The sequence below is a fragment of the Rhea americana genome, unplaced genomic scaffold, assembly GCF_003343005.1.
Source record: "Rhea americana isolate MKP2758 unplaced genomic scaffold, rheAme1 scaffold_2, whole genome shotgun sequence".
Taxonomy (NCBI): Eukaryota; Metazoa; Chordata; class Aves; order Rheiformes; family Rheidae; genus Rhea; species Rhea americana.
The window spans coordinates 8,347,552-8,363,386 of NW_028186149.1; the positions used below are offsets into that span (position 1 = coordinate 8,347,552).

Sequence of the window (15,835 nt, forward strand, 5' to 3'; positions counted from 1 at the left end):
ACTTCCATTTTTAAGACACCAAACTGTAGTTACAATGCGTAATAAAAATAGCTATTTCTGTGTTTTCTTGAAAATCTAGTATCTAATATAAAAAGCCAAAATAACTATTTACAGAAAGTCACAAATTTGGTAGCTGAACAGCGCAGGACACTGTTGAGAAAAAACAAGGAAAGTAATTTGCTTTCTTCCCATTTAAGAAGGGAGAATGAATATGTACTTGTAACGAAAAATTTCCAATGAAAATTTATTGGCTATCCAATTTGCAATTTCAAGTTTTAAAGGGAGTTTCTCTATTTCCAGTACATTATTATTAATTGTATACATTCACTTGCTTTCATTCTTCTGCTCTTTTTATCCTGTTATTTCAATCATTTTTTTTTTAAATAACCTGGCATATATATATACATACTGTAAGCTGGCATGTTGCTGGTGAAGAATAAATTTGAAATAGAGCTCACACCATTTAGAAGATTAGTCCTTTTCCATAACAGGGTGCAGTTGCCATCTCTATAAAGGTCTGTGTAAAAAATAATTTATAGTTAGATATTAATATAACTGAAAAATTCTAATCAACTTTGGTTTGTAGATGGCTTGTAACAAAGCTCATAAAATACTTCAAGCATCTTTTTCTTTAAAAGCAGGACTATRATGCGTATGGCTTCTCATTTAAACAGCACACACTACTAAGAAAGCAGTAACATGAACTCGCAAACAGGGAGGATCTCGAAACACCACTTTCCGCAGCTGCGCTGCAGCGTGCGGCACGGCTTTCACTGAGGAAAAAAACGCGTCAAAGCAAGGAGACAACCACATCTCCTTGGATCACTCGGTAAAAGGGAAAGCCGTGAGGAACGGCTGCTAGACAGAGCGCAGCAGCCCCAACGGAGGTTGTTCTCCACGCAGAAAAACACTCACGGCCGAGGGGCCGCGCGCGCTCCCGGCCGCCAGCGGCCTGCCTGCAGCCGGCCGCGGCCTCCGGGCGGCGCGGGGAAGCCTGGCGCACGCAGGGCGGCACGATAGGGCCGTTAACATCCGGCCCGGCCCGGGGAGGGCCGCCCCCGCCGGCGGCCACGATGCTGGCCCGGCGCCTCCGGCAGCTCCTGCTCCCCCACGGGCGCGCTGAGGCGCGCGGAGGCGAGGTGAAGCGAGGGCCCGGCCGGCCCTGCTGGAGGCGGGCGGGGACGGAGCGCCCCACTGGAGGCGCGGGGGGGAGGGAGGGGCTGCGCTGCCGCCCACGGGGGCGCCCGGAGCCGCGACTGAGGGTCGGCCGCGGGGGTCGGCGCTGAGAGGAGCCGGCAGAGGCCATTCTCAGCGGCGGGGGGGGGGAGGGGGGCCGGCGCCGGGCGCGGACGGGGCCGGCGCGAGCCAGGCTCCCCCTGCGCGCGGCCCGCAGTGGGCTGTGCCGCGCGCGGGCTCTTGGCGCGCTTTCCCTGCCCCGTCGCAGCGGGCCCTGTCGCCGCAGCCATGCCCTGCTCCGAGGCCGCCCCGCAGGCGTCCCCCAGCAAGCGGCCCAGGGCCGCGGCGCCCCCGGAGCCCGCCATGCGGCTCCGCTTCGCGAAGCTCTCCGAGAACGCCCGCACGCCGTCCCGGGGCTCCACGCGCGCCGCGGGCTACGACCTGTACAGGTGAGGCACTGCCCCCCCCCCGTCCCGACCCTTCTCCTCACAGGGAGGCGCCGCCGCCGCCCCGAGCGCAGCGCCCCGGCGAGCGGCCGCCCTGCGCGGGGGAGGCCCGGCCTGTCCCCCTCCAGCTCCCCCGTGCCGCTCCCGCCATGTGCGGAGGTCCCTGGTCACCCACCGGGCGGGATGGAGCCCAGCAGGCAGGAGCGGCCTCAGCCTGGGCTCCCGGCGGGCGGGCGGGCGTTCCTGCGCGGATTCGGTTTTTTGGTTTCGGCCGGTTGTAAAACTCTTCAAGGGTTTGCACCGTAACAAGAAGCAGCTGCAGCTAGACTTGTGCCTGTTTGCGTAGTGCTTTTGTGATCCCAGGCAGGCATTAATCACACCTGTGGYGCACTCTATTTTGGCTTTTTTAAAAAAAAGTATTACTTAGAATATGTCGCTTGTAATGGCTGCTCCTGACATTGCACATATCTTTTCTGAACACCTTCCTGAAGCTTTACACATCTCTTTGTTTCACCATGTGTGGTGCTTTTTTTCTGTCCTTTTTTTCTCTCCTCAGGTTTGTTTTTGTACTTTCAGYGTTGCCCTGCACTCTTGGGAAAAAAGTCTGATAGTGCACAGAAAAACTTTAGGTATTTTCCAGTGTTCAGAAGTCAAGGCCAAGATATGCTGGCCTAAAACAGTAGAATGGTCTTGCCGTGGTACTGTCATCACTCCCTTTCTTTAAGCCTCCAATTGAATAGCTGCAAACAGTTCTCTTAAGCTCTGTAGCTCCAGGATCCACAATCAAGTCCTGTGAATCATGAACTTCTAACTTGCTCAGAAAAAAACATTATTATCTGATGTTATTTTAGATTATTATTTTTGATTACAACCATTTCACTTGCTGTAGAAAGCTTAATAGGAATAGTATTCTTAATTTCCGCTTTTGCACAGCGAACTGCACATTGCTATTGATCTTATGGTAATTTCAAGTAAAACTGGTATTTCTGTCTCATTTGCAAATTAAAAACGTGTAGAAATAATAATCTCAAGATTATGCTGTTCAAATAACACTCCTGAAATCTTAAGACAACACTATCAAAGTAAGGATATCCTGCGTTTTACAGATTCACAAAACTTGATGCAGATCCTAAGTATTTCTTGTGTAAATACTGTGGTAGGTCGTCTCCCCCATTCCAACAGGAGTAATTATGGGTAACTTTATTATTTTGTTTCTAGGTTACAGAGAAGAAAGACAAACGTATATATTATAAACTAGTGTTACTTTCTTTAATTTAGTGCCTATGATTGTGTGATACCACCTATGGAGAAGGCTGTAGTGAAAACAGATATTCAAATTGCACTTCCATCTGGATGCTATGGCCGAGTAGGTAAGTAAGCTTGTGAAAAGGTTTTAGTGGAACAACTTTTGTAACTGCAGACTGCGCTCAATGTAGTGCAATTTCATGTGGCCTAGCTTAGTCACCTCTTTACACTTCGATATAGTCGTACAGATTTATTCCTTTSTGTGTTGGTTTGAGTAGCTGCATGCAATTGTACTCATGTACTTCTCATTGTAGATGAGGTATGACACAATCCTTTCATTTAGATGGGATCTAAAACTTTCTGGATTCTTCTACACAGAAAAAAACAAATGTCTGGATTTTTCTATACAAAAAAAATGGCTGTGTGATTTATTAAGCCTGGTACTAGACAGTTATTGTCAAAAACACTTGAAGTTTGGTGTATATCAAATGACAAAGGAGTGATTAGCTAGTAAAAATTTTCATAACCTGCATACAACTTTATAGGCTAYTCAGTCATTCATTGTTTTGCTGCAGTTCCGGTATTAGAATCACAGTGTCAGGGTCTGGAGTGCATCCCTCTTCTAGGACTTTCTAGGACCTTTCTAGCAAAGAGCCAGGATGCAGAGCAGCAAGGATAGGCCAGGATCAAAGTTAGAGACAGTGGTCAGGATCAGACAGTCCAGTGGTCACCTGGGAAGTCTGTAGTGGAGAAGGAGGCCYAGTGGGTCCAGCTCAGGGTCAGAGTCACAGATGTAGGAGACCTGTCTGCTGCATGGCTGTGATGTAGCACAGGCAGGGGCCAGCAGTAAAGCCTCAGCTTAAGAGCAGTTCCTGGGGGCAAGGAGGGACAGGCCCTTGCTTTAACTTTCGTAACAACACTTACCAGCGAAGGAGCTAACCTTGGACTCAGCCAGCTAAACTTTCTAATTTAGCCAGCTAAACTAATGGAAAGGGGTTGCACCCGAGGCCCTGACATGCTTATAGGCTAGACTGTATACACTTCCAACAGGTAATAAGCACATGGAAAATTCACTCCCAGCTGTTTAAAAACTAATCCTGAAGTAAAAGTACTAGTACAATAGAATTTGACTAATTCCTTAGAGAACCTGTGCAAGGTATTTTGGGATATTTTGTATATTCTAGTCCAGATTATTTATAAATTCTTAATACAGTTAAGAGCTTGCAATGCAAATGTAAAGGGAGAGTGTGCATGAATTTCTTCTTATCCCAGAATGAAAATTTTCAAAAGAGTGACATTTAAGTAGCCCTATCAAAGTAGGCCAAGGTAGGCAAAAACCCAAATGTCACTTGATGTATCTGTTACTGTTAGTTTAATGTTCTTAAACTGTTTACCAAATACTATTTTCTGTTGCAACTTGAATGAGTTGACCTAATTGCCTTTTGAGATTATTCTAGAAGAGTGGTTAACAGCCAAAATAAACCAAGATTAGATAGCCTTTGTCTGCTCCAGCCTTCTATGGAGAAACCTGTACTGCAGTTGGTGGTCTAAACATGGACATTCTTAGAACACTTAAAGACTGGAATTCCATTGAAGCCCATAGCAGTTGATATTTTGTTTTATGTATACAAAAGCACTTAGAGTAAAATTTCTTGTAAGAAATTCTTGTAAGGTTTCTTGTAGAATCACCTTTGTTTTAGAAAGAGACTAGGAAGAGTTCTTTTGATGAGACTTTGTGCAAACTATCTAACCTGTAATTATTGTTTAAGAGTTGAAATATATATATATATATWTWTTTTTTCCACTTACAAAAGTTCTTGTTTTCTAGCACCACGTTCTGGTTTAGCTGCAAAGCACTTCATTGATGTTGGTGGTAAGACTTTTATTAATATTTTTTTGTAAATCTTGATTGAGGAAGTGCATTAATTTCACTTTGTAAATCTTGATAGAAGAAGTGCATTAATTTCACTTTGTAATGTGCAAGTAAATAACACTAGATTCATTAGCAGACAGGCAAAAGGAGATAATGGTGTAATGCTTTAAAGACCCTGTAGGTCACAATTATTTTAAAATCTGGTGAATTATTAAAAGCAATATTACTGATTTTCTTATAATAACCATATAGTATTTTTACGAGTAATGTCTAGCATAGAAATTAMTTTTTGTCTAACACTCTAAAGATTCCTTTTTTCCAGTCTATTTTCTCCATTTTGACTACATATCTCCAGTCCTCTTCAGTCTAGTTTAGGATCTTAATTCGTTAAATCTATATTAAAATATCTGTATGCTATTGAGCATTTATAGTCATGATATTCAAAAGGAATGACAAGAAGCACTCACATACACCACTACTATAGGTAATTCTTCACCTAGAGAAAATGGTTTATTAGGACGAAGACAGCTTTAATTTAGTCTGGCTGATCAAAATGTGACAGACGATATAGCACATGTGAAGTTTAAACTTCTGTGTAACTTGCACATTGACTTAAACTCTAAAAGTCTTTTGAAAGAAGTAGAACTTAAATCCCACTTTGTACAAGTCTATACTGTCTTTTTTGATCAGCTAGCAACAGACTAGCTTTGAACAACAGATTGTTTTAGAAGTTCCTACCTATCTCTCCGAAAACAATTACATACTTACAAACTGAAGCCTTCAGAAGAGCATCACTATCCTTTGGCATAAAGTAAATGATGTTGAAGGTTCAAGTGCAGTTTTGCAGTGGGGCTAAAGATTACTGTGGAGTTATTCTGAGCACAGCTGTAATCCCAGCAATTTATCTAGCACAAAAATGTATATTGTTTAGTTATACAAGAATACAGTTCTCAGTTAAATAAAATGCTTTCTGCATCCTAAAATCTTAAGTAATAAGTAGTCTTTGTAGTGGTGCAGGTATTTYTGATCATAGATTGTAATAAAGAACCAAAACCTAGATTTCTGATATAAAGATATAAAGAAGGTGCGTCTAATGAATGTTTGGAAAAACGTGCTGGATGGCTGGGAGCACGTTTCTAGCAAGTAARTGATAATTTGCATCATAATAGAAGTTCATAAGAAAAGTATGATTAAAAAATGAGGCCTTTTCCTCTTTGTTAGGCCTTAATCAAAATTTTTCCAGTGATAAAAAGAGAGACTACTTAAACACTGTTATTCAGCCTTTACTTACTTCTAGGCTTGGCTCTACAGGAGAGGAAGAGTGACCCAGGGTATACCTCTCCTTCTGATGCCAAGCCAGCCAAAAAGCAAAATGCTTTCCAGTATATTTGAGAGCTGCCACGCAGGTGCTTTATTCTGTCTACTTCATGGCATATCAAAGTCTGGATGTATCTCTTGATACAGTTCCAGTATTAGAGGTTAAGAGGAGCATCTCTGCCAGCTTTATGTCCTTCATCTTAAACCAGGCAGGGTTTTTGCAGGTCTGTTGCACTAGGATTTTTTGGTTGTTGCTAAAAGGAAGAGGACTAACATGGTAATCCAAGATTCTCTTATGACCCTTTATCCCCGTAATCTATGTGGTACACTAGAGCGTAGTTTCTGTGTATCACATGCCTAAAAAAGAGGAAAACCAACAAAATTTCAGTTATATAAAAACCTACATATGTTCTGTAATAATCGTTTCAATTCTAAAATTATATTAGGAAAACTAGAGTGCAACCAGAAGTGCTTAGTRGGGTAACCTGTGTTCAGTTTTTTTGAAAAGCTGTTGGTTTACAAACCATGAATAGAAATTATTAATCACGATTAGTAAGGGGCCTCTTATTTAAGAAAAAAAACAAGCAAACAAACCACAAAAACAAAACTTCTCCATCATTTTAATTGGTCCTGCATATATATTTTTGTCATAACGAAGACATCCATTTCAGTAAAAATATATTGTTAGAAGTCCTAGACAGTAAATAAGGGGTTGGAGAAAAAAAAAAAAAAAGACGTGTGAGCATTCAAGAATCTGTTCAGAATTCACATCTGCTAGGTGTGGATGCCTTCCCAAGAAGTGACATGCCAAACTTCTGACAGACTAAGACAGTATGTCAGTCTGCCAGTTCCAATGCATGATTTTTCCAAAAATGGCTTAGATGATTTCCACCCAACATATGTCATTTAGAAAAGTGCCTTTGTGCTCAACAGTGTGTGTAATTACTGCAATTTGCTATTCTGGAATAATAGAATGCCAAGGGAGATTTTTTTTTTTTTTTTATAACACTTGTATTTTGCCAGTACACCCAATTACATAAACTGAGGTTCTGACCCTGCAGAAGGAGAAGGGAGGCTGTTCGGTCTCTATCCCAAGGATCATGTATTCTCTAGTACAAATAGTGTTCTCTGAACTCAAAATCCAGACGGTGGTCAAATTCAGTAAGACTATTTCAGCAGAAGTATAAACACACTTAAAGAGAAAATGATTGTGAGGGAATTAATTTGGCAAAGTCTTTACACTGCTGTGTCTTTAATGGAATTTGAARTTAAGGCTTCGACAGTATTTTGGTCATTCAACATAGCAGTAGACTAATCATTTTTGCCACAAAATGCTTCAAAAATACTGTTTCTTAGTATATAACTTCAATTCCAAACACAAGTCCATGTATGTATTTGAGAGAGAGGTCTGCCTTTCCTTTCCCCATCTTCTAGAAAGGCATCATCCTTAGAAGCATATGGAAAGTGCAATTCCTGCCTACTAGAAACCGTGTCTGAAACRATCTGTGGAATCATTGCAAGTGCTATTTACTTTATAGCTAAGCTTCCAAAATTAGAATGTTTTAATGAGGATTTTTTCTCTTAATRAGTAATACAGGTGACTTGTATTTTAAATATTGCTGACCTCAGTTCAGCCAAGATGTGTTTATTAATCTTTTCCATCTTGAGTTATAAGACAATTTTCAAATCCTAGAGAGCTCACTTACACTCTTTCTCTTCACCTCATTTCATTTCTTTGGGCTCTCCAGTTGATTGACTCTTGTTAAAGACACCAAATTAATTGACAGCTAACTATGGAACTTGAATGAAGCTGAATTATTTTTATTATTACCAGATTGTTCCATCACTCTTTGCCGTGTTGTATGGATTGAACATCCGCTAATATATAAAGCAAAATAAATTATTTGTATAGCACTTACCTAACATTTTAYGTCGCCTCTGGCTTAGCAGTTGTGTGAGAGCTCTAGATTGTTTAATATTTAAAAAAGTAAGGAAGTAAGAGTTCTTTGCTAGAAGCAAGGAGGCAAACTTTTTTTTTCCTCCAGTAGTTCAGCATTTTCTGGTCATACACTGACAGGTGCACAGGGTTTGCTTACTGTTACTTTTAAATACTCAAGTGGGTGTTAAAGGAAGGATGATGCAAAAAATCTGCTAGATGCAGTGACATGTAATTGATGTACTGTGACTKAAGCACAGTTGAGTTTCTAAAAGCTGATCTGATCTAATCTAAAACAAAAGCAGAAGAGAACATGCAGAAACCTTCTGTACATTATGATCTGTCTGAATCAGCTGAACTGAATGCTACATTTGGGAATTTTTTAATTAATTTTTTTCTTTTGATTCTGGAAAATGTTAATGCACAGCAACCCCTAAGTTTTGTTCACTGTTGTTTTTGACAGTGCTTCGTAATTAGGATCTCTTTAAGCTATTACACATGGAATAATATAGTAACTAGTGAATTTATGGAGAACTGTATGTTTTTTTGATTTGTCAGAACTCAGGGGGATACTCCCAGTGTAATTAGCACCTTAATTAGGAAGCTGCTCAAAAATGATTAGATTAACCCATACTATTACAAGGGAAAGGGGTTAGATAAATACATTTTCTGTACTATGCCTACATATAACGCAGAGGTTGTGGGAATAACTATGTAGAGTATATGCTGTAATATTTTAACACAGCTGAACAAATTAAGAAAAACTGCATTTTCTAAAGCATGCATATTGTGCTTTAACATTAAAACTCAGGGTGTAGGCTTATTTTTTATACTACACCTTTCTCTGTCATTTAAAATCTTTAAAGCCAGTATTTTATTTGGAATTCCTAGAATGTTTTCAATCCAAATGTAATTTTAGTACCTGAGTTATTCCTGAGTGGACTTCAAAATCCATACTTCTGTCCACAAGGAAGCCCAAACTCCACTTTTTCTACTGGAAAAGTACTACTGTATCTGAGAGGAAAAGAAGGAAAAAAAAGAAAAAATTAACCCACACCCTTTCTTTCCTCTCCTCTCTCCCTCCGTCTCCTCTCTCCCTCCCAAGAACAGGGAGGGCTGAATCTGATCACTTCAGTATGCATTGGTAAATAATCTCCTCAGCTACCTTTTTTTTTTTAAAAAAAAAAAGAAAAATGTAACACAAACTTCTGCTTCATGGTGAAAGAGCTGAAGTTAGCAGAACAAATGGACCATGTGTTTGCTACAGCTGTCTTGATTTCAGATAGACTATTATAATTAAAATTCATGTAAAGCGGTAAAACACTTCTTGATATGTGACAGTGTTTTTCAGTTAGATATTTTGCAAAATAGATTTACATTTTTAGATATTTCAGTATTTATATTGTTTGAATATGCATATACTTAAAGGATGTCAGGATGAGATACTGAAATAATCATCTAATCTAAACCAACATTTTTTAATATACTGGCAACATTTAGTAAACTGAATATCCTCATTAATTCTGTTTTATGACAGCTGGCGTTATTGATGAGGATTACAGGGGAAACGTTGGTGTAGTACTCTTCAACTTTGGCAAGGAAACTTTTGAAGGTAAGTGTTAAGCTTGGCAAAGACTGTTTTCAGTCTTCTAACTAGAAATGAGAGGAGTTTTTTTGTTGTTGAGAACAGTTTTCTTCTTACAATTAATAAAGACATGGAAACTTAATGTCCTGTTAAGGCAACGTGAAAAGTTTCCATTCTTGGTAAATTCAGTGGCATGGAAAAAATTAGCTAAGCTTTAGATTCATGAGCTGTAGTGAAGTGCAATTTGGTGGTTTTCTTTGTTGCTCAGCAGAATAGATGTTTTAGTTGAACAATGTTTGAGATAAACTTCTTCAGGATCTCAGGAAATATTAGTAATAAAGATGTAGTTTGCCTTTAATGATGTTCTCTCTGCAAACACACGGGTTAAGCTTTAGGAGAGCATACAGTATTGACAGCATTTTTGCAGCCTTTTCTGCAACTTTACAGCACAAACTTACTATGCAAGTTCTGTGAACCAGATTGGGTACTGATCAGACTTACATTGATTTCTCAGAGGGGAGGGGGAAAAAATGATGAAAGGAAAATAATTCCTGCGTCTAGTTCACAAGGGTGCTCCAACCTATATACAGCTATCTCACAACTTGTGCGATATTTGGGCATGATGACACATGACATGCCACAATACGGAAGTATAAGTGAGAGGAGACGCCTTGAACTGGTAAACTGGTATTGCTGCTGGAACTTCATTCTAAAAGTCTAAGTACAAGTTTATTAAAGCCTATATTTTTGTGGGCTACTAATGTCTAATGTTTATTTAACTAAGTTTCGGTACTYACTCTTTAATACTTTCTGATACCCTTGAAAAGGGGTTATCTAAACTCTGCATTGATTGTTCAATTTTTTAAAGGAAATATTATACTTCAACTTTTTTTTCAGTTAAAAAAGGGGATAGGATTGCTCAGCTGATCTGTGAACGTATTTTCTATCCTGAGCTGGAAGAAGTTCAAGTAAGTTGCTAAAAGGAAGTATTTGTCATATTTTCAAGGATTAAGAGTTAAAGAAGTATGTATATATGCTGAAATTTATGGTATAGATAAATACTTTGCCTTACAACCACCCTTAGTGTTGTAACAACACAGTAGCATTGTTATCTGAATAAAAAATGTTTATGCTTACATACATTTACCTGGATTTTTTTTTCAAGTTTTAAGAGGCAGCATGTATGTGAAAAACACTTCAGTGTTTACTAGATGCTTGTTTCACAATGTCATTTGTTTTAATTTGTACATGCTTCTGTAAAGCAGCTCTTCAGTGTTAATATAAGGTGCACTGGCTGATATATTCCTTATACTTCCATGTGAGAGCAGAAATTAGATGCAGCTCTCTCTGTTTAATTTGGGGTATGTGTTAGCTTTCTTTAAAAAAAACAAAAAAAAACAAAAAAAACCACTTCTATAGAGACAAAGGTTTTAAAGTAATATAAGGAAACAGTATTTTTCAAATGATCAGTTATGGACAGAAGGTTTGTAAATGCCTATAATGTACATGTCTGGCTCCTAAACTTTTTGTTTTCCTTTAAGAATTATAGCTGTTGCTACAAGAAGAGTAAACTTATCTTTTTGGCCATTGTATATAAGTGTTAAGTTAATACAAGTTAAGACACTAAAACAGCTTATCATAATTGATGTCTTTCAGGCTCTAGATGATACGGAACGTGGTGCAGGTGGCTTTGGTTCTACTGGACAGAACTGAAGATGCTTTGACTATACTTTCTGTAATTTTTTCTGGTTATATTATCTAAGTTTTTGTTTTAATCAAGGGTAGATAAAAATAGTTTCAAGGTTTTGTACAGACATCTGCATTTCTCTTCCCTCTATTCTTGGAGGCAGTGAATTCATTTGCATTATGAGGAAAAGTACATGAATAACTTGACAGATCAGTTCCTGGATTTTTTTTGGTTTTTGTTAGATGTTTGGTCCTCAGTAACAAGTATTGTTGTTTGTGATGATTTTACTATAATAAATTTAAAAATGACTTYGTGATTTGATATGACTCATCTAAACTAAGAATAAATGTGTTCCCTTGCCCCTTTGTATTAATCTTCTGAAAGCATGCTTTCACGTATTTCAGTATTTCATACTTAACTATTACCACTGATTCTATATGAAACAGGCTATCGATATGACTTTCTRCTCTGTAACCCCTAAATCAGAATAAGCCAAAGATATTTAACATTGTCTTCTACAACCTTTAAAAATCCTTGTGTATCTTTTCAAAGCTACTGTTTATCTCTGATCCTTAAACAGCTGTTTTTCAGCTTTATTAAAAAGCAGACAATGTAATCAGTTTTATGAGTTAAATAACACAACTCATCTGGAAGCAACTTCTGTATAGTACATTTATGCTATGAGATATGCTGCTTGTTGACAAATCTATGTAAATTACTATAGGGAAGGAGGATTCTTACTGAAGCAGTGTACAAGCCATTTTTTCAGCAGGAGTATTCCATTCTGACCAGTTAACAAAAATCTGTTTTGCGATCTGTCCCAAACCCGATTGTTTCTTAAACTGTGGGAATCTGTCACATGACCTGTAAACTTGCAGGTGAAAGAACTTGGGGGGGGGGGTGAGGGGACGACAAAAAGGAAAGATTCTTAAATATTCTGCCGCTTCACAGAGAAGAATTACAAAATGCTGTGAGGCTCTCAAACACAGAAATTCTTCTTGCAGGTCTCTGTTTTTAGCTGAAATGTCACAGATTAAAAAAAAATACTATGCTTTATGTACAGTGTCCCAACAGTGGAAAGCTAGGTGGTGTTTGTAGACTAACATGTTTTGTTGATGATACACATAATTTGTTGTACCCGTTGGGAAAAGATGTAATTTCTGTTTTAAAGAATACCTAATAATCTGAGGGTTCTGAGGTAAGGAGGAGTAATAGTTGATAGAAAAAGCATGTTCTCAGAAGTTAGACTGCATGAGGAAGAAACATGACAGTAAGTTAATGGAGGTGTGCCTGCTTAAGTTACCAACATATAGTGCCTTTACCAAAAAGTGCTCACTTGTTTTAAAGTTTAGTATGGCCACATTCCTTTGCGTCATTTCTCAATACTTGTTTAGAAAAGCATGTAGGAAGTTGAATTCTGATAATTCCTTTAGTAGCAGTGGAATGATGCTTCATTATGAGTAGCACAGCTATAGAAGTTAAATACTTCTTACAAGGGAATGTGAGAATTACAAAACAATTTATTGAAAGTTCTTAAGTTGATATTTGTTACTGAAGATCACAAGCTATAGCAAAACCTATAGAATCTTTTTTGTATTGGTAGTAGAGAAAAACATTCTTAGAACAGTCTTTACTACTTTCTATCTAGTTCAAACTATGGTGCCTGCATCTATTCTCCCYATTTTTAAGAGACATAAGAGACCCACAGAACTTCCTGAACATGAACATTATTATAACATTCCCCTTTTCCATTAATATTACATTTACTTTGAAAGTCTCCTATTTTGGTAGCTGACATGGAAGACACGGAATAGTACATAGTGGAGAGACTAGCTTTTACCTTTGCCTGTTTTTTGTTCGTATAGTTTACCATCACCCTATAAACAAGGAAAATGAGATAGACTAGAACTCTTTCAGCAAGGTTAAAACTTAAAATGCGTCATTATATAGAGAGGCGTTTAYATTAGGTCATTTGATCCTGTTTAAATCAAAAACAGTCTCATAAGAGGAGAAAAGCGTCATAAATACCTGCAGGAGATATTTCTGTACTTAAGTCACCTACAGAAATTACACAGTTAGTTAGCATGTTAAAATTTTTAACACTTGCAAAAGAAAGAGGACTGTGAAACACATTCTTGTTTTTTATGTTACCTGAGATACATCCTTCAGTCTAAATTAAATGCTTGTAAATTAGTTTTTTAATTAATGTAAAACTATCTGGTTTGTCACAGGCTGCATGTGCTTGTTCAAATCACCTCATCAGAAACCTGGAACTAACGAGCATAGCTCTTATTTGTAGCTAGACAGATTGATGTCTCCAGAATCCATCATTGAGGAGTCACCCATGGATCAATGTATGTATGATGTGAAAGATATTTAGATCTGTGAAACAAATCTAAAGTGTAATGTTATTTGCAAAATACTGAGTATTTACTTTAAATAAAAATGATGCTGGGCTTCTCTCCATTATCACTGAACAGGTTCAGATAAAGCTATTTTAATCTGGACTTATCTTCTGGTTATCCCAGAAGGAGCATATTAACCTCCAAGGAGGAGTAAGCTACAGCTGATGATCTTGCTGAATCTCCTCAGCATAAATTGAACGTGGTACTTCGATAAAGAGAAATAATTCATTGGGAATTCTCATCTATAGCAGAAGGTGGCTTTTTCCTGCAGGGAAAGGAAAAAGACATTACTAACCAGTGATCTCGCTGCTTTCATCTAGAAATGGATTTGACTTGTTAAAAGTAAAGTTGGATAAAATCTGACCTCCAACCCCAGATAAATCTAGAGAAAGCTAATGAGTACAAAGTCACCCCTGTGATTTGGGCATCTGAAAGGATTCTGTTTTCTTGTCTGGACTGATACATATGACAGGTTGAAAGGCTACACATTATGATAAGCTTTTGAAGGAACAGGTGATTACTGTGAGATTCCTACCACTTGAGCTCTTCACTTAAGGTCAAAAATCTTAAAGGAAAAAATAACATAAATAGTGATACAATTATGATACAATTGATCTTTAGGTATTCTGTGGGTTTCCCAAAGTATATACCTGATCTTTGGCAGTTACAAATCCAAGCACAGCTTCCTCAGTTCAGCTACAACTRTATTTTTTTGGATCTATCAAATGTTTTTTTAATAAATTAGCCACTAGATGGCACTTAAAGTTTGCTTTCTACTCCACTCCCCCCCCCCAGATATTTTTCAAGGATCTGTTCATCTATAATTAAGAGTTGATGACTCCCATTGGGACTATGTTGGCAGAAAACAAGATGCAGCAATGTTTGAGTGAAAGCAGGCAAAAGTATAACCATTAAAAGGGGAACAATGACTATAATTTAAATAAGATTTGGGTGGTTGCAGTGTTTGCATAATCCCTCCTGGCATGCAAGAGCGGTAGAGAAGCCTGTGGCTTAGCTCTCCTGCTGTGTTTCAACAAAAATGGAAAATTGTAATGAACAGCAACATTTTTCCTATCTTTCATATTCACTCTCTTCTTCCTTTCTTTTAGTGGAATGCAGTTTACTTAAGGATTGCATTGTAATGAAACTAGCATATAGTTTGGTAAACTCTCCATCGGGTTCTCCAAATCAGTTGCTTCTTGCTGCAAGTTCTGGACATAAGTTAAATTTTAATTAATACATGTTAACCCAGTAAAGGCAGATGGCATGTGGTAACAGGAGAATTATGCAAGCTTTTGTTAAGGTTCTCCAGTATCTGTATTGGGTGTCTCTCCAGTACCTGCTTAGCCAGGTACTCTTGTATTTGTCTTTTTTTTTTTCTTCCCCGCCCCCCTTTATTTATTTATTTTTTTAACTATCATTGTATTTTGGCTTAAAGATAGTTAACTAAGTTTCAGTATTAAGTAAACTTCTATGACCCTGCCTATTTCCTGTCCTGTCAAACCTTTCCTTGTAAGAATAACAGTGTCCTTTTATTTGGTGGAGTGTAGCATGATGTTTTTGGCAGGCCCAGCGTTTTTGACTTGCATAAATTTGTGACCTCAAGTGCAAGAAAAGTGAATGCTTGCTACAGTGCCTCATGGTTTCTGCCTAAAAAGAAAAGAGAAATGTCCACATTGCTAATCATTACAGTTTCTGAAGAAAAATTATCAGCACACTTATTCCACCTGATTGCACATGACTGCACTTCCAGAGAAAATAATCAGAAATAAAAATGAGTATTTTGTACCTAGTTATGTAAGGTACAAACTGTCTGAAAATATAGGGCAGACTGTACTGCCTTATTGATTTCTAGAATTGGCACACATGGCACTTGCCTCACTGACAGCTATTTGGCAATCCCTACCTTGGTAAGAATCCGATTCCGGAAAGCGTAAGCTTGGAGCTGCTGCTGGACAGAGAATATGATTGCAGTTTTAAAGGTTGCATGATAAGGTGAAGTTTTCCTAAACTTTCCTTTCATTAAGTATGTGGTTATTCAGCTCTTCACAAAGGTTACGCTTTTTTCCCTTCTCTGTTAGAACACAAGAAAACCTTTTTCCCTGCCAAGTCCAAAAACCTGATAATTTAATTTTATAATTTGAGAGCCCTCACTTGGTAAGTAT

General features: G+C 38.3%; 1 protein-coding gene across 2 annotated transcripts; it reads left to right on the plus strand.

The window, feature by feature from the left end:
• The first annotated feature begins 1,000 nt into the window (after positions 1–1,000).
• Positions 1,001–13,742, plus strand: DUT (deoxyuridine triphosphatase). Of its 2 annotated transcripts, XM_085303419.1 has the most exons (7): positions 1,001–1,128; positions 1,463–1,625; positions 2,901–2,992; positions 4,696–4,740; positions 9,531–9,605; positions 10,476–10,546; positions 11,235–13,742. In XM_085303419.1, exons 1-7 carry the CDS (start codon positions 1,074–1,076, stop codon positions 11,289–11,291), a joined length of 558 nt encoding a protein of 185 aa, XP_085159545.1. In that variant the 5' UTR covers positions 1,001–1,073; the 3' UTR covers positions 11,292–13,742. The 2 variants fall into 2 exon arrangements, with proteins under 2 accessions (XP_085159545.1, XP_085159543.1); XM_085303417.1 differs by lacking the exon at positions 1,001–1,128 and having other exon boundaries at positions 1,400–1,625.
• Positions 13,743–15,835: the final 2,093 nt, after the last annotated feature.

Coding starts and splice junctions, on each gene's coding strand:
- DUT (XM_085303419.1), top strand. CDS start 1,074: ATGCTGGCCCGGCGCCTCCGGCAGCTCCTGCTCCCCCACGGGCGCGCT. Junction 1,626..2,900: donor GCGGGCTACGACCTGTACAG/GTGAGGCACTGC, acceptor TCTTTAATTTAG/TGCCTATGATTGTGTGATAC. Junction 9,606..10,475: donor TGGCAAGGAAACTTTTGAAG/GTAAGTGTTAAG, acceptor CTTTTTTTTCAG/TTAAAAAAGGGGATAGGATT.